Source organism: Meles meles, chromosome 12 (genome assembly GCF_922984935.1).
Source record: "Meles meles chromosome 12, mMelMel3.1 paternal haplotype, whole genome shotgun sequence".
NCBI lineage: Eukaryota > Metazoa > Chordata > Mammalia > Carnivora > Mustelidae > Meles > Meles meles.
In genome coordinates this window covers 6,707,868-6,726,337 of record NC_060077.1, presented here as the reverse complement: position 1 = coordinate 6,726,337, position 18,470 = coordinate 6,707,868, and the positions used below count along the sequence as shown (strand labels likewise).

General features: G+C 42.6%; 1 protein-coding gene across 3 annotated transcripts in view; it reads right to left on the bottom strand.

Moving 5' to 3' along the window:
• The window catches only part of FBXO21 (F-box protein 21), a 47,146-nt gene extending 28,676 nt beyond the window's left edge, over nt 1–18,470 (bottom strand). For 2 of the 3 annotated variants that reach the window (XM_046024811.1, XM_046024812.1), the window contains exons 1-7: nt 18,211–18,470; nt 17,213–17,348; nt 14,797–14,891; nt 7,751–7,872; nt 4,764–4,910; nt 4,323–4,459; nt 3,252–3,388 (exon numbers count right to left, since the gene is read on the bottom strand). In XM_046024811.1, the coding sequence (XP_045880767.1) occupies nt 3,252–3,388; nt 4,323–4,459; nt 4,764–4,910; nt 7,751–7,872; nt 14,797–14,891; nt 17,213–17,348; nt 18,211–18,449 (1,013 nt within the window). In that variant the 5' untranslated portion in view covers nt 18,450–18,470. Of the gene's footprint in view, nt 1–3,251; nt 3,389–4,322; nt 4,460–4,763; nt 4,911–7,750; nt 7,873–9,996; nt 10,077–11,303; nt 12,206–14,796; nt 14,892–17,212; nt 17,349–18,210 lie in introns of those variants that run through there. The other variant, XM_046024813.1, reaches the window with a different exon arrangement.

Here is an 18,470-nt window from a genome sequence, read left to right as displayed (position 1 = left end):
CCTCTATGGTCAGGAATAAGACAAGAATGTCCACTCTCACCACTGTCATTTAACACAGGCCTGAAGTCCTAGCCACCCAATCAGACAACAAAAATAAAAGGCATTCAAAGAGGCAAGAAGTCAAACTTTCACCATCTGCAGATGACACAAGACTCTATATAGAAAACCAAAAAGATTCCAGTAAAGTCAGTCACAGGATACAAAATCCGCCTACAGATATCTGGTGCATTTGTATACACCAAAAATGAAGGAGCAGAAAGAAAATTAAGAATCAATTTCATTTTAAAAAAATCAATTTCATTTATAATTGTGCCAAAACAGTAAGATACCTAGGAATACACCTAACCAAAGAAATGAAAGACCTGTCCTCCTAAAACGATAAAGCACTGATGAAAGAAATCGAAGAAGACACAAAGAAATGAAAAGACACTCTGTGCAAGAATCCATTTGCAAGAACAGCCAAAGCAACCTTGAAAAAGCAAAGCCAAGCCAGAGACATCACAATTCCGGACTTCAAGTATAGTATAGTATAAAGCTGTAGTATCTCCAAACAGCATGGCCCTGGCACAAAAACAGACACGTAGATCAATATAACAGAACAGAAAACCCAGAAATAAACCCACAATTACATGGTCAATTAAACTTTGATAAAGCAGGAAAATATCCAGTGAGGAAAAAGATAGTCTCTTCAACAAATGGTGTTGGGAAAACCAGACAGGAACACACAAAAGAATCAAACACAAAAATTCAAAATGGAGAGATACCACCTCACACCAGTCAGAATGGCTAAAATGAACAAGTCAGGAAATGACAGATGCTGGCGAGGATGCGGAGAAAAGGGAACCCTCCTACACTGTTGGTGGGAATGGAAGCTGGTGCAACCACTCTGGAAAACAACATGGAGGTTCCTCAAAATAGAGCTACCCTATGACCCAGCAATTGCACCACTGGGTATTTACCCTAAAGATACAAACGTAGTGATCCGATCGGGCACGTGCATCTGAATGTTTATAGCAGCAATGTCTACTACTAGACATACACAGTACGTAGTCTACAATAGTAGACTAGACTACTATTACATAGCCAAACTATGGAAAGAACCTAGATGTCCATCAACAGATGAATGGATAAAGAAGATGTGGGATATATATACAATGGAATACTATGCAGCCATCAAAAGAAATCTTGCCATTTGCGACGACGTGGATGGAACTAGAGGGTATTATGCTTAGTGAAATAAGTCAACTGGAGAAAGACAACTACCATATGATCTCCCTGATATGAGGAAGTGGAGATGCAACGTGGGGGGTTTGGGAGGTAGGAAAAGAATAAATGAAACAAGATGGGATCGGGAGGGAGACAAACCATAAGTGACTCTTAATCTCACAAAACAAACTGAGGGTTCCTGGGGGAAAGGGGGTTGGGAGAGGGTGGTTGGGTTACGGACATTGGGGAGTGTATGTGCTATGGTGAGTGCTGTGAAGTGTGTAAACCTGGCGATTCACAGACCTGAACCCCTGGAGATAAAAATACATATGTTTATAAAAAAATTTAAAAATATATATATGTATAAAAAAATTCAAAATGAATGAAAGACCTAAATGTGAGACACGAAACCATTAAAATCCTAGAGAAAACAGGCAGTAACCACTTTGACATCAACCATAGCAACTTCTTTTAGATACGTTTCCTGAGGCAAGGGAAACAAAAGCAAAAACACACTACTGGGATTTCATCAAAATAAAAAGCTTCTGCATAGTGAAGGAAACAACAAAACCAAAACAACAAAACCAAAATAAAACCATACCTATGGAATGGGAGAAGATACTTGTAAATGACAAATCTGATAAAAGGGTAAGATCCAAAACCTACAAAGAACTTATATTGGGGCACCTGGCTGGCTCGGGGAAGTGTGTGACTCTTGATCTCGGGGTTGTGAGTTTGAGCCCCACATTGGGTATAGAGATTATTAAATACAAAAACAAACAAATAAAACCTTATAAAACTCCTCACCCAAGAAACAAATGATCCAGCTACAGGATGGGCAGAAGACATGAATAGATGTTTACCCAAAGAAGACATCCAGATGGCCAACAGACACATGACAAGATGCCCAGTATCACACATTACCAGGAAATGCAAATCAAACCTATAAACGAGCTATCACTTCGCACCTGTCAGAATGGCTAAACTCAATAACATAGGAAACAACAGGTATTGGTGAGGATGTGGAAAAAGGGGAAACCCTCTTGCACTGTTGGTGGGAATGCAAACTGGTGCCACTGTGGGAAATGATATGGAGGTTCCTCAAACAATTACAAATAGAACTAACCTATGACTCAGCAATTGCATTAGTACAAAATCAGTACAAAAATACTAATTCAAAGGGATATGTGCAGTCTGATGTTTATAGCAGCATTATCCACAACAGCCAAATCTTGGAGACAGCCCAAGTGTCCATCAACAGAGAAGTGGAGAAAGAAGTGGTATACTTATACATGATGGACTATTCCTCAGCCATCAAAAAGAATGCAATTCTGCCACCTGCAACAACATGGATGGATCTAGAGTATAAAGCTAAGCAAAATAAGTCAGTCAGAGAAAGGCAAATACCATACAATTTCACCCATATGTTGAATTTAACAAACAGAAGAGCAAAGGGGGGGGGGGGGAAGAGGTGCAAACCAAGAAGTGCAAACCAAGAAACAGACTATTAACTACAGAGAACAAGCTCATGGCTACCAGAGGGGAGGCGGGTGGGGTGCGGTAGGAAGGGTGAAATAAGTGATGGGAATTAAGGCTTATGGTGATGAGCTCTGGATATTCTACAGGAAGTGACAAATCCCCTGAAACTAACAGTATGCTGTATATGAACTAACTGGGATTTAAATAAAAACGTAAAAAAATAAATAAATAAAAAGCAAAATTCCTTAAAACAAAACAAAAACCTCTTCGATCTGTTGTGCTTTGTAACAAGGGACTTGGAGTTCCACCTAAAACGCTGAACTCCTAGTCCTACTCTTTATACATACTTTGAGAGACTTATAAATTCATGTGCAGCTTTAAGAAATAATACAGAAAGATCCAGAGTGCCCTTCTTCCAGAATCAGAATCCTGACACGGATGGCCAAGGATCGGACAGCTGGCCCGTCCCCAGTGTTCTGGTGAACCTCTGTTCAGTTCCTGCGCTTCCTCTCAGCACCGCGGGAGTGAATCCTGAGGCCCAGTCACGACGAGGCCTAGTGACTCACCCTTCTGCACCTTGGCACCACCTTAATAAGAAGTGACTGGGGAAGTTGACAGGCTCCAGTGGGACCCCCAACTGCCGGGCAATTGTCAAGTAGAGCAGGGACATGCTGATCGGGATTCCCGTTCTGCGAATCAAAACCTAAAGGAGAAAAAATCCTTCAGCTTCATGGAAAGGAACCGCACCTCATTGCTCCTACAATTTAAGTGCTACGGGGCACCCGCTGTGCATTGGGAATGACGCTAGGTTTTCGTGGCTTAAGTGGAGGAATATTTGATTTATTTGGATCAGGGGTCTGCAAACTGCAGTCTGTGGGACAGATCTACTCCACTGCCTGTTTCTGTTTGGGGCCTGCATAAGAAGAGTGTCAACACTTTTTAGTGTTTTAAAAAAAGTCAAAAGAATACTATTTCGTGACACATAAAAATTACATGAAATTCAAATTTCCATGTCCGTAAAGGAAGTTTCAAAGGAACACAGCCACACTCGTTTGTTTTTGTGTTGTCCATGCCTCCTTTCAACTCCAGCGGCAGACCTGAGCATTGAGGACACACAGCATATGGCCTGCAGAGCCAAAACCTCTGGCCCTTGATGGAGAAAGTTTGCAGACCTGGGATTTAGGGTATTCGTCTTCCAAAAAGAATAAAAGGCCATTCCAAGGAAAGAAAAAAATTAGGGTAGCACAAAGGGCAAAAGAATAGATTTGAAAACAGTGCCAAGGACAAAGGACATAAAAACTAAATATCAATGATACGGAAGGCCAAGTTTCTTCTGACCCTTGCAAAGGCCAGTGCAGAAAAAAAGACCTGATAAGTTTAACAGTTTTGTGTTTATAAGATAAAAACTGACCAAAGTCAGAGAAATACCTATTTTCAGACAGGAAATGATCTCAAGGGTTTTCACACAGAGTTAAGAAATAAAAATCCAGAGCAATATCCTGATGGTAGAGGCAAAAATGAGTTTCCCTGGGCATTGAGAGATGAAAAGACAATGCATTTGCCCTCAAAGATGACACAATTGGCCAGGAATGAGCTTAAAAAATACATACTGTCTGTTTTAATTCACCCACATTTACCTGGTGCATGTACAAGTTGAGGGCATTATAGTAATCCATCCGGTTCCCCTTAAACTTGAGCTGGTCGTAAAGGACATAGTTCATGGCATCCAACACCTGGCTCTGGAGTTCTATCTCCATTATCATGGAGGATTCGCCTGAAACACAGAGATCTACTCTGAGGACACAAGCACTCCCCATGCTGTGACCATCATCCCCAACAACCCGCGCCACGCAGACACTAGCAGTGTCCCAGCAGGAGCCAGCAGGTACTGCCAGTCCAGGGCGGAGAAGCGAGTATGAACTCAGAAGTCTTTTCGCATCTCCCGGTGAGCATGTGGTAGTGTCACTAACTGCTTTTCTGGTGACGTCCCAGCAAACCCTGCAGAGCTTCTGAAATCAACCAATCGCTCTGCTAGGTTCTCTTTTGCAAATACAGCTGGATCGAAAGCAATTCCACACCTGCCTTGAAGGCCAAGCTGGGGTGCCGGCTGTTGATGCCCCGGAGGGTTTTGCAAACGAGCTCCACGATACTGTCAATCTGGGCCTGGATATCTTTGAGGCTGATGTCAGAGAGAGGATTGCAGTACTGGTCAATATATACAGCACCTGAAAATGAACAGGAATTATTGAATAAGTTCCTATTTTCACCCTTTCCCTCTCAGTTGCTCACTCAGCCCAGACACCTGGGGTCACAGTTCTTTGCACCATCTTCCCAGGTAAGCTTCATTTGTGGAGGACAGACCTTGCTGCAAATATGGAGAAGGAGTCACACTCTCACAACAAAGGACTTTAAACACTTTATTTATTTAAGATTTTATTTATTTGACAGACAGAGATCACAAGTAGGCAGAGAGGCAGGCAGAGAGAGAGGGGGAGGCAGGCTCTCTGCAAAGCAGAGAGCCTGATGCGGGGCTCGATCCCAGGACCCCAGGATCATGATCTGAGCCGAAGGCAGAGGCTTTAACCCACTGAGCCACCGAGGTGCCCCACTTTATTTATTTTTAAAAAATAAACCAAATCCTCTCTCAAAGGTTATGGACTCAAAAACGGGCATGAGACAAATCATATTACCATAGTCTATTACAAAGAAAAATGCTATAAAGGAACTCATTCCAGGAAGTCTGACAACATAATGGCATAAGACAATCACTTTAATTAAAAAAAAAAAAAAAAAAGTTGAGGGGCTCCTGGCTCCATGGTTAAGTGTCTGCCTTTGGCTTGGGTCATGATCTTGGGGTCCTGGGATCGAGCCCTGCGTCAGACGCCCAGCTCAGCAGGGAATCTGCTTCTCCCTCTCCCTCTCCCCCTGCTTGTACGCTCTCTCCCTCTTTCTCTCTCAAATGAACAAATAAAATCTTAAAAAAATTTTAAGAAGTTGAAACCTTCAATGAGGGATTTCTACAATTTGTACAAAGATGAGACAGTGAATGAACTGTGGAGAGGAGACTGTACTTCCGAATTAGAGAAACAGTGACACTCAGCCAACCTGCTGCTGAAGACTTAGACAAAGTAAACCGGAAACACGGTCTCTGGAATCCAGCTTGGTTCTCTACTGCCTTGGGTCATTTTCTAACCAGATGCCAAAGGGCTAACTTGATCACTGGGTTATAAGACCTTTTCACTTGAGAAGCTGCACTTATGACTTTTTTTTTTGGAATCATTTTAAATTCAAGAGGTCAGGTTCTTTACCTCCTAACTCACACTGCAAGGAGCTGAAAGCAGGCATCACGAGAGCTGGACTCCAGTCCCAGTTTTGCCCCTTAGCCAGTGACAGACTCCTGGGCTTTCTTGGGATGGTTTCCTCACCTGTTGGCTGTAGTCCAATGCATTCTGATGCTATGATTCCTAGACTACATTAGTCCTATCAGATTATTCTTGTTAGTCTCCATGGATCAAAACCCTGGAGCCGACTTCCACTTGCTCAACTATTTGCTCAAAAACCTTCAATGGCTACCCAGTGCCTACAGCACTTATCTGGATGAGTTAGTGAAAATCATACTATTACTTTATATCTGGAAGATGAAAAAGAAGTCATCGTCTTCATAAATAAGCTACAGAAAACAAAGCCTGTCAAATCACTCCTCACTGGGGAAAAACAGATAGGGTGACTCTCCACTCCAAGACGCACAGGACAAGATTCTGGGGCGGTGAGGCTGTGGAGTTTCATCAACTGGAACAGATTTTTCACTTCCTTCTGGAAGATGAGACTTTTAACCATCAACAAGAACCTGCACTAGGCACTGTGGAGTACACAGTGATCAGAAAAATGTTAAGGTCAAGGGACACAAGAGACTTCAAGATGAGCCGGAGAACAAAATGCCCACAACTATGCCGTGGTTTCCTAGTCAGTGCTGCTGCACACACGCCTCCCGAGGCAAGTCAATCTGCAAGTGTTGCAGTAATCAGCAGAAACACAATGGAAGTTAAATTTGAACTGCACTTCTGCGGGTGAGCAGGATTTAAGAGGGAATTCTAAGGAAAATGAATACCACTAATGAAGATACGAAGCCAGGTAGGAAGACAATGACCCAGCTAGAGCAAAAGGGGTGTTCTAGAGAGTAACAGGCAAAGGTTTGGGCTTTGGCGGGATTTGGGGGAGGGATCCCAGATTACGGCAGGCACTAAAAAGCAGGCAGAGTTAATTTAAAAAAAAAAAAAAAAAAAAAAAGGCCAAGTTTCAGGTAGGACTGGCGCTAGGTCTCAGCGGCCTTGAGGCTCAGGAAAGCAAATGCCACTTAGAAAGCAGCTGCTGAGAGAGGCAGTGACAGCCTGCACGACCACAGGAATAAAATGGGGACACAACCATGCCAGCACTGGAAAGGAAGAAAACTGACGAACAGGGTAAGTCAGAGGGAGCAGGGAATCAAAGTGAATGAACAGTTGTATCTGTACTTCATAACCGTAATTTATGGCAGGGTTTATGCAATACGCTAGGAATTTAAATTAGTTTAAAAAAATGAAGTCACATTTTGTTCCTGTCTGACTTAGCAGGAACGAAGTTATTCTGTTCGTCATGTCTGTCCACTTGACTTCTTTCTCCTCACTTCTTGTCATGGACAAGCAGACTCACTGATGCACAAGAACACTGGGTCCTCATTAAACTCCAATCAGGGAAAGGAGCTGAAGGGATCTGCCCAAGATCACATGGAGACAAAATTGGACAAATTTATTTCTGATTTGGAAATGATGCTTCAAAGCTCAGAAAAAGGGAATTTAACCTCATTAGCTCAATGATCAGCCTCATGCTTTGAACTGACGGTACATCTTTAGAAAACACTGTCTCTTCAGCTGACAGCCAAACCCTCTGGCAAAATCTTCGCTCCGCGTTTAGCAGTTCTGCCTGTCTAACTGATCAGACCGTATAATCCCGCCCTTGCGGATGGTCTCCACTACTGTACTGAGCGACAACTCAGCTGCCAGTCGAAAGATCACTGTCAGAGCCTCACCTTCAAGATACGATTCATAGTCATCAGGCTGCTGAAGAAATGCCTTAAGGTTATTTAAAATTTTCTGTTGGCGTAGATAGTAGAGAATTTTTTTAGCGTAGTATTTCCAGGTCAAAGCTTTTCTGGAAAACAAAAAAAAAATAAGTCAATGAGAATCAAGATACTAACACCTTGACTACCTTATTTTTTACTTCACACTGATCATAGGATGTAAAGAACCTACTTAACAAGAAGAATATAACTGCTTCGTGATCACACCGCACTTGTTATCATGGAGGCAGGCAGCACAATTTAGACTTTGTATATGTCACCAACACTAGGTCATTCGTGCTGGAATCCAAGAAACACTGACCTGTTCGACTTCAGATTTACTAAAAAGAAATCCAGGAGAAACCTGAAAGCCGGGGCAGCTGTCTGAGGCTCACGAACCAGGGGTGAGGTGTCTGGAATCCTTTGCTGGCCCCTGGGCACCTGCCTTAGGGAACTCAGGCCTTGGGCTAACACTTTTCTCTTTCTACCCTTGTTCCATGGTGATCTCATCCTATCTCACGGCTTCAAATGTTATTTCCACTGACAGCCCTCAGTTTATTTTCCAGTATGCATTTCTGCTCTAAACTCCAGACCTGTATATCCAACTGCTACTCCACATCCCCAAAAGGGTGTGTGGTGAACTCCTTATGCATGCGTCCCCTCCCAGTCATCCCCCCTCAGGTAAAGGCAACTCTGCCACTGCAATGAGGCTAAAAACTTTGTAGTTCTCCTGGCCTCCTTGCTCACTTGCTCTCAGAGGCCACATCTAACCCATCCACCCGTACTATTCGTTCTATCTTCAAAGTCTACCAGACATGTGAACACTTCTCACTCATCTAAGTCCCCAACATCTTCTGTGTTATAAAAGCACCTGAATTGAGCTCCCAGCTTCAACCCTGGCCCCCTTTAGTCTCCCCTCCACATGGCAGTCCAAATGCTTCATTTAGCATGGTAAATCACAGCACAGGTCACAGCATGGGTTTTCCACTTTGCTCAGAGTAAAAGCCCCAGTCCTAACGATGACCTAAGAGGTTCTTTAAACTCTCCCCCCATGACCCCTCCAACCTCAATTCCTGCTCTTCCCTGCCTCCTCCAGGCCTCTGGCCACACTGGCTTCCCTGTTGTTCCTTCACACGCCTGGTGGTGCTCACCACAGGCCTCAGCACTCTCAGCTCCTTGACTACAACATTCCTTCCCTGGGGATCTGCACTCTGCACCCTCACCTCCTTTCAGGTTTTCATTCAAATGTCATCTCAAGCTAGGTCTTCTCCTCCCACCACCAAGCCAAATACCCCTCCTTGATTAGTATTTGTTTACAGCAATTTGCATCTTCTAATGTATCAATCATCTTAACTTGGTTAGTGACTATCTCCCCCAATAGAATGGAAGCCCAATGAAGACAGGGCTTTTTGTGTTGTTCGCCAGCGCATTCTTAGTGCCTGAGATAGAGTCTGGTATACAGCAGACGCTCAATACTTGCTAAGTAAATGAAATCCTTCACCAGATACTCCAAATGCACACATGGATTGTGGGAAATAGGAGGGAGACTGATTAGTTTATCAGTGTGGCTTCAGAAACAGAGAACTTTCTGGGGCGCCTCGGCTGCTCAGTCGGTTAAGCAACTGCCTTCAGCTCGGGTCATTATCTCCAGGTCCCGGGATCAAGACCCACACTGGGCTCCCTGCTCAGTGGGGAGCCTGCTTCTCCCTCTCCCTCTATGCTGCCCCTCCCCGCCACCAGCTTGTGCTTTCTCTCTGGCTCGCTTTCAAAAAAATGAAATCTTAAAAAAAAAAAAAGAAAGAAAGAAAAGAAAGAACTCTCACTCTTCAGTTAGTAAATGAAAATCAGAAGAGCTAGGTTCTACTAGCTTTTAACCTTTGAGTTGTAAGGTATACCAATCTAGAAAACTGCACGAAACAAACAAGCAGCTTCATGAATTAAGCTCAATGCATGATTATAAGACAAAGATCCTCATATCCACCCATCAGACTAAGAAACGACTTCGCAGACCTCCCAGAGCCCTCCAGGGCCCTCTCTCCCATCTATAGCCATCACAACCCACACCTCCATGCTCATCATTGCCTCACCAAACATATATCCCCGAACACTCTAGTTCTAGCCCATTTTGAGGTCATTCAAGTCTCTTAAAGCACAGGATCCCCCTCCATCTTTTCTTTCCCTTGCACTTGATTGTTGAAGAAACCTGGTTGTGTGACCTGCAGTTTCCCACAGTCTGGCATTGGTTGATTGCTTCCACAAGGTATGGTTTCACATGTTCTTCTGTCTTCTGAATTTCCTGTAAATTGGATGTAGATGCTTGATCAGATTCAGATTCCATTTATTTGGCAAGACTACTTCACAGGTGGTAGTGAAGTCCTTCCATCAGGAGGCAATCATGCCTTGGCTGGCCCTTTCGGTGATGTTAGCAGCCACTGCTCCTCAATGCCCAGGTCCATTAATTCATTAGTGCCCAGGTCCATTAATTCATTAGAAGTTGCAAAGTGGTGATACTCTAATTCCACCATCCTTTCTTCATTTATTAGCTGGAGCATTTCTATAAGGAATAATTTCCCCTCATCCACTATTTGATTCCCCCAATGGCACAGTGTTCAGGAAAGGCAGGATAAATGCTCATGTCTTTCCTTTTGTTTTTCAGCATAATTTGGATTCTTATTATCCTCCAAAAGTGAACAATTAGTTGTTGCTGAGTATTATTATGAACTAACAGAGCTACACACAGTTGGTGTGATCCAACCATCCCAGTTACCATTCACACTGCTGCTCAAATCACATCTCTGGCCAATGGAAGCCTCTCCATGTTGGCCCCTGAACACTTACAACATGAAATATTGGTACTTCTACTGATATCTGGTTCCAGACTTCCAAGATGCTCCAGCCTCATCTTTTTACAATGACCTGGAATCAGACCTAGAATCAGCCCTTTCCCCAAAACCATGGCTTCTTTTGATGGGAAAAGGTGTATCAAGATCGCCTTCTGGGTACTAGGGATCATCATTTCTACTAGATTGGTTATTGTTTCTAGACCTTTCCAACAGACAGAAATAATAAGTCTAGTATAACTATGTGTGTGTATCCACATACACACCCCTACATATTTTTAAATATATCTCAGGAATTCATACCAACACTTCTAAATCAAATTCAGAACTAAACATCTTCCGTTTTGTGTTTCTAACTTTTTTTCTTCCAGGAATATCCTACTTCTCCAGAACACCAGAGATGAATTAGAATTTTACCTAGATACTTGTTTGCTTTATTCCACATCTTAGAAGCAAACACATGCCCAGTCTCAGAATAACAAGACCAATATTTTCATCACCTTGATGAGTATTAAAAACAGCTAAATATTTGTTTCCATTCTCCCCTATTCTCTGCTCATTTCTTTAAACAACTGTACTAGATCTATATTGAAAATGCTTATGACCATTACATATGATACTTTCTACCCTATTAACTGTCACTTGGATTGAATTCTAAAAGCAAATACATATTTAATGCTCACCATTAGTCCTTGTGCCAGTGTCTCTCTGGTTGTTTTGGTTGTTTGAAGCTCATTCTCTAGTACATTTCTCCTGAAGAACTCAAAGTCCCCAAGTCCCCGCAAGTTGGTTAAGTTTGTCTGCAGCCTTTATACTTGAAGTCAGTTTGGCTGGATATAAAAATCCTTGGCTGACATTTCTGATCCTTCAGCACCTTAAATACATTACTCTTTTTTCCTCTGACACAGAGCAATTGTTGAGAAGTCTGATGATACTGATTCTCTTAACCTTGTAAGTGACTTCATTTTTTTTGGTTGGAAGCCCAAAAGACTGTTCTGTCTTTAAAATCCAGTAGGTTTACTGAAATATGTCTCAGTGATGGTCACTCTGGGTCATTTTCTCAGGCACAGCATATGCCATTTTTAATAGGTTGTTTCAAATCTTTACTGTAGATGTACTCTTTTTAAAGATCACACAGAACATCATAAATGCAAATTGTTTTCAAATATTGAGATTGGTGCTTCAGCATTTATGGAAAACTATCCTTCCTTCCGATGCTTTCCATATTTGCACGATAAGCACTTGCCAGGAATGAATACAAACACGGTCCTTCAACAAAACCAGCATCCAAAAATATTTTAAAATGTGAGTATTCCCTCTTATTTAAAAATAACCGTTTTAGGCTCAAAATATGTGTCAGGCCAAGAGGTGATTTATCTATGACACTCGCTTCTAAAAAGACTGTTAACTGTGCTTTCTAGCTGGCTGCATATGTTTAATCATGTTTGCCAGTCTGCTAAGTAAAAAAGTCAGTATTTCGTTGTTATTTAAGATTTCCTTGCAGAGTGAATTTAAAGATCTACAGGATTCTCAGCCCTTTGGATCTGCTCTTCTGTGAATATCCTCCTCTTTTGTACCTTTTTCAATTTCTTCTTAGAAATTTTAAGAATTCGGGGCACCTGCATGGCTCAGTCATTAAGCGTCTGGCTTCTGCTCAGGTCATGATCCTGGGGTCCTGGGATTCAGTGCCACATCAGCTCCCTGCTCAGCGGGAAGCCTGCTTCTCCCTCTCCCACTTCCCCTGCTTGTATTCCCTCTCTCGCTGTCTCTCTCTCTGTCAAATAAATAAATAAAATCTTAAAAAAAAAAAAAAAAGAAATTTTAAGAATTCTGACTTCTTTATGGTTTCTTTGGTCAAAAGGAAGTTTATTTTTTATTGCAAAACTCTCTGTCTAGGGGTGCGTGGGTGGCTCAGTCATTAAGCATCTGCTTTTGGCTCAGGTTATGATCCCAGGGTCCTGAGATCGAGCCCTGCATCAGGCTCCCTGCTCTACAGGAAGCCTGTTCTCCCTCTCCCACTCCCCCTGCTTGTGTTCCCTCTCTCACTATGTCTCTGTCAAAAAAAAAAAATTAAAAATCTTAAGAAAAAAACAAAAAACCCTGTCTATATTCTTGTATTGTTTCTGTATCATTGGTCTTAGTTAAGTAGGTCTCCCTAGATTAGACACAAAGTTTGCTACTTTACTGAGGGATTTTCATGGTGATAATTTTTAAATTTAGGTTATTTAATCTTTTGGAACTTAATTTTTGTATATGATAGCAGTTTTACTTTCTTCTAGATGAATATTCAGTTACTTCCAATAACAATCATTAAATATGGCACCTTTCCCCTTCTGCCTTTAAATATATTAAATTATCTTCTATGCTGGGACACGTTTCTGAATTCTTCTGTCACTGATGTAGCTCTCGACTTCTATTTAAACACCGTTTTGGTTATAGCAAACTTCATCTATGTCCTATTACCTAGTGATGCAAAATTTACAATGTGATTATTTAACATTTTTTTTCGGCTTGTCTAGTTAACTTATTCTTCTCAGCATATTATTCAATAAAACAAAAAAACTCTTTTTGGATCCTAACTGGAATGGCACCAGGGTTATGTGTTAATTTTAGAAGAACTGACATTTTTGTAATGATAAGTCTCCCCAGTCAAGGACATGCTATCTTTTATGATTTTCATAACATTCTATATAGTCTGACCTTGAACACTCATTCCCAGGAGCCTATTACTTAGAAATTAGACCACGAAAGTCATCACCCTCCACAATAACATAAGATGGAGAAGAGAGTGGTTGGTCATCAACAGTGGGATAGTTAAATAAGTTACAGTGTGTGCTGTAAAGCAGTGTACAGCCATTAATAAAGTGAATTTGACTTTTTATCAGTTGATTAGATTTCCACAAGGTAATGCTGAATAAAAAAAAAAAGATACAGAAAAGCACCTATTTTTTTATCACAATTCTGTGAAATAAACCATCTCCCTCCATTCCCATATATATTGATGTGTATGAGCACGTCAGAACATAGGCTAAGCTGTCGTCATTAACTACAGGGGTGGGATAGGGAAAGCCAATGCAAATGGAGGGAGTGGGGAGGAAGAGAGAAACAGTGTAAGCAAGAAAAAACAAAGTCTGCACTCAACATCAAATCAAAACTAAAACAACTAATAAACTTAGTATATTTGACATGACGTTTATGTATTTGAAAGTAAACTCACATATATGTAAAAAAGACAGGTCAGCTTTTATTTTTAAGGCTGCACAATACTGACTATTAGATCATACTTCAATTCATTTATAGATAAACCAAAATAGAAACGGAAAAATGACCTCTGCATCTGAACTCATCCAAGGCCTAGAATAGTGGCACATCTTACCTCTCCCCTACAGTTGTTCCACTGATAGAGAGCTCTCTCTCCTAAACCCCTTTAAAAAGAACAAGGAAAATATCCTACAACTTGTTTGTGAGATACTGCACAGTAGGCTCTAAGGAAGATGCTAAGCTAGCCTTCTTATCTTCTATCACTAATAGTTTCCAGAACTTTCAGAGCAGACAATCTTTTCCATAGGCATGTTACACTGGAGCCAAGTCATCTTTTAGGTAAATTGGAAAATAACCTTCGCAGCAGAAAATATGAGGCATAAAAAATTTTAAACAACAAACAAAAGATGGTGGATTCTTCTTGATCAGGAGAGAGAGAGGTTCAATCAGATGCCAACAATGTTCATGGCCAAAGTAAGATTATTTCTTAACGAAATTCAGAAATCATTAAAAAAAAAACTCCATTAAATTAAAACATGCCTAAGAAATTAAAAAAAATCCATAACAGACAAATTTGGTGATGGTAGGTGGAGAGATCATAAAGGAAGGGTAGTTTATATTACTAAATGACATAACAGATATGAGTACCGAGCATAGTATTTAACCCATAGCAGGAATAAACACTAATTCTCTTTTCTTTCCAAAAGGATTTTTGCAAGGTTTCTTTAAATATCAATTGTCTCAGTGTATTTACATTATTTACACAGAATTTTTAAAAAAATATAACTATGTCAAGACACGAAATATTTGGAAAACATATCCCAGGGTTCAGCCACATACAAATTACAGCAGTTAATTCTGGGCATTATTAGAATGAACAAACAAACAACAATCCCTGCTAAAACCATGACTTACCTTCCTTCCATATTTAGGATACACACCAATTCATCCTCAAAAAATATCTCGGGTCCCTCAAGATTCTCAATGTCACTAAAACCGTTGCAAGGGACCTATGAAAGAGACATATACAAACAGGCCTCAATAACAGGCAATGTCACTCTCACACACAATTCTGTGTTGCAAACAGAGATGCTCAAGTGCGTGGAAGCAGTAACAGCTGTCCTACACTAGCCTGCACCACCCACCACGGGTGGAAAGTGACATGGGAGTAACAATAATTTGTTCAGATCTTACTGCCAGTTGTAAAATTAATTATATTTTCATAGTCTGGAATTCCTGAAACTACTCAGAGTACTAATGTGAGGAAAACCAGCTCTGAAACAAGGATTAGAAATACAAAATGTCATAATTTACAACAGTGATTTCATGCAATTTATGTTGTCCTCAAATTGGAACAAAGGGCCAGAGAGAAGCGTAGTACCTTGGGCAATTCACTTAACCCACTGGGCCCATTTTCTCCTAGGTAAATTGAGGTGGTGGTACCAATGAGCTTTAAAATTCTACTACTTCTCCCACTTTGTTTGAAAGTAGGCAGGAAATTTCCTATCAACCTGTGTGCACCCAAGAATATAAGGGTCCTGAGCCAAAATAATCATCGGGCCCACAGATCAATCTTAAGTCTATTCCTGCTATGTTCAAAGTCCTTGACGTATTTCTAATTAGGCAGTAGTACAAGGAAAGAGGGAGCTAGGGAAAAAAACACAATAATTCATCATTATTACACAAATACACAGGCTGTTAGAAATGCACACAAAACCAGCTGGACTAGAATTAGAGGATTCGAACTAGCAGGTCATGACCAAGTGCATCAAAAACATCTAGCACCCAAATATGCGTGTACAAACATTTTGTATCGGGGGCGCCTGGGTGGCTCAGTGGGTTAAAGCCTCTGCCTTTGGCTCAGGTCATGATCTCAGGGTCCTGGGATCAAGCCCCGCCTTGGGCTCTCTGCTCGGCAGGGAGCCTGCTTACTCCCTCTCTCTGCCTACTTATGATCTCTCCCTCTCTGTCAAATAAATAAATAAATAAATAAATCTTAAAAAAAAAAAAAATAGACATTTTGTATCAGTTTTAAAATGTGATATGAATGCTTTTGGCCAGGGCGAGGCTTATCCAGAATAGAACATAAATTCTGTCCACCTTAGTATCAACAAACACTGAGTGCAGAAACAACTTAAAAATAAAATCTTAAAAAAGAAAGGAAGAGAGTAAGAAAAGAGGAATTAATCTTCAGTAAACCAGGGTAGTAAATTAAATCAGGGGCACCTGACTGGCTCACTCAGTAGAACATGTGACTCTTGACCTCAGGGTCCGAGTTCAAGCTCCACACTGGGCATACACTTTACTTAAACAAACCAAAAAAAAAAACAAAAAAAAAAAAACACCCAGACCCAAAAAATAAATAAATCAGACTGGCTTTACTTCTAGGTCCTCAATCAGAAATAAATTTATGGGGTGCCTGGGTGGCTCAGTCTGTTAGCCTCTGCCTTTGGCTCAGGTCATGATCCCAGGGTCCTGGGATAGAGCCCCACATCGGACTCCCTGCTCAGTGGGGAGCTTCTCCCTCTCCCTCTGCCATTCGCTCTGCTTGTGCTCTCTGGCTCTGTCAAATAAATAAATACAATCTTTTAAAAAATAAATAAATAAATTTAAAATAGTAACGTGAACTATGTCCCAGAATTACGAAAAGTTAAGAATCATGACCTAATACAGAAACTTCTGAGACACTTTGTGGGAAAACAAAAACAACTACAAAAAAAAAAAAAAAGAAAAACATGCATTTCAGCAATATTAAAAAAAAAAAAACAAAGAACTTTTCAGGGATAATGAATGCAAGATAATTTAACTGAGGGAGTAATAATTCTGATTTACAGATAGCTTCTAATCCTTTTGTTACCTTAAGAAACAATGCTATTCACTACTGGTTAGTTAGAACCTGCAAAGCCAGAGAAGAAAAACCGTATGAATTTCGTCAACCCTTCTGGGAAAACAACTGGGCAAAATCTGTAGTGTTCGATCACTGGTGATCTCCTAACTCAAGCGGAGGCTGTGAAAAATACATTTAACCTCCTGGAGGAGAAATAATGCTGATCTGGATTCCCTTTACATTGTGCGTGGGTCCCTCCCTCCCTCTCCACTCCCCATTCTCTCTCTGGCTTTAGAAAAGTAAAGCTGGCAGGGACAAATGGCTTCGTGTTGTTGGATGGGAGGAAAAGGACACAATGACTCTTGCAGCCATCTAAGTGAGTCAGGGATTGTGAGAGAACTGAAAAAGGAGTATCAGAAAGAGCTAGATGAGCTAATGCCTACAGACCCAGACCCAGACACCACTAGCAGGCAAAAGCAGGGAGCTACATCAACGGATCCTTACGTGCTCTGAAAAGAACCTCTTTGAGAATGAGGCTACAATCTTCCGGGCTTCTAACCCAGCTTTCTGCCGAACTTTATACTCCTCCAACCAATTGACGTAGTCGGTGGGGCTGTAGTGTTTCATAAGGGAAGGCCACCTACAAGGAGAGAAAAACCCTCTCAGCTTAACAGAGACTCAAAGGCAGCCTTGAGAAACAGTGCAAGCACTATGGTTTAGTGACACCGGGGGTCCCGGCGGTGGCCCTCGTTCAAATCTCCACCCGGCACACAGCTCGCGGCGTGACCTTGGCGTAGCAGTAGGAATGGCTCTGTCTTCACTCCCGATCAGTAAAATGGGGACAGTTGCAGCAACAATAACAGGGACGACAAGGGCTGCTAACATTGATCGCGCGCCTCCCAAGGGCCAGGCCCTGCGTAAATGCTCCTTACACATCATCTCATTTAATAACCACAGTGAAAGGTAGGTCTGATTATCACCGTAGAAAGTCGATGAATGAGGCTCAAAAGAAAGGGAAGTCGCTACCCACCCCACCAAGGTCATAAGGCAAGTGTGCCGGGGCCAGATTTATCCGGGGTCCCCCCACCGAAATCTGTGCTCTCGGTCCGCAACCCGGGAATGCTGCGTCCGCTTCCTCCAAGGGCTGTTAGGATCGCCATATCCATGTAAACATTTTAGCTCGGAGTCGGGCACAAAGAAGCGTGCAGGAAGGATCAGCAGCGATCCTATCGTCGTCATCCTCTAGGCGGGCCCCGGCTGCCCGGCGCTTCCCGATGCGAATTTGGGCAGCGGCCGGTCCGCGCGGCGTGGACCTCAGGGGCCCGGGGAGCCGGCGGCCTGGAGGCCTTTGTCTGTCGGTCCGCGGGCAGGGGTCCGGGGGTGGCCTCCGGGAAGGGGGTCCGCGCGCGGGCTGGGAGGCGGCGGCGCTGGCCGGCCGGGCCCGGGCCGGGGGGGCGCGGGGCGGGGGCGCGGGCGGCTGGGTGGCGGGGCGGCGGGCTCACCTCACCCGGAACTGCTCCTTCCACACCTTCCCGCTACTCTGGCACAGCTCGCGCAGCCGCCGGCAGGTGCTGGAGACGCGGCCGATGTCGGCGGCCGTCAGCGAGCCGCTGCACAGGATGTACTCCAGCACCTCGCCGGGCAGGTTGACGAGGCAGCTGAGGCCCGCCGCCTCCGGCGCGGCCTCCTCTGCCAGCGCCGGCACCACCTCCATAGCGCTGTCGACCACTGCTGCCGCCATCTTGTCCGCGTACCTGGGACC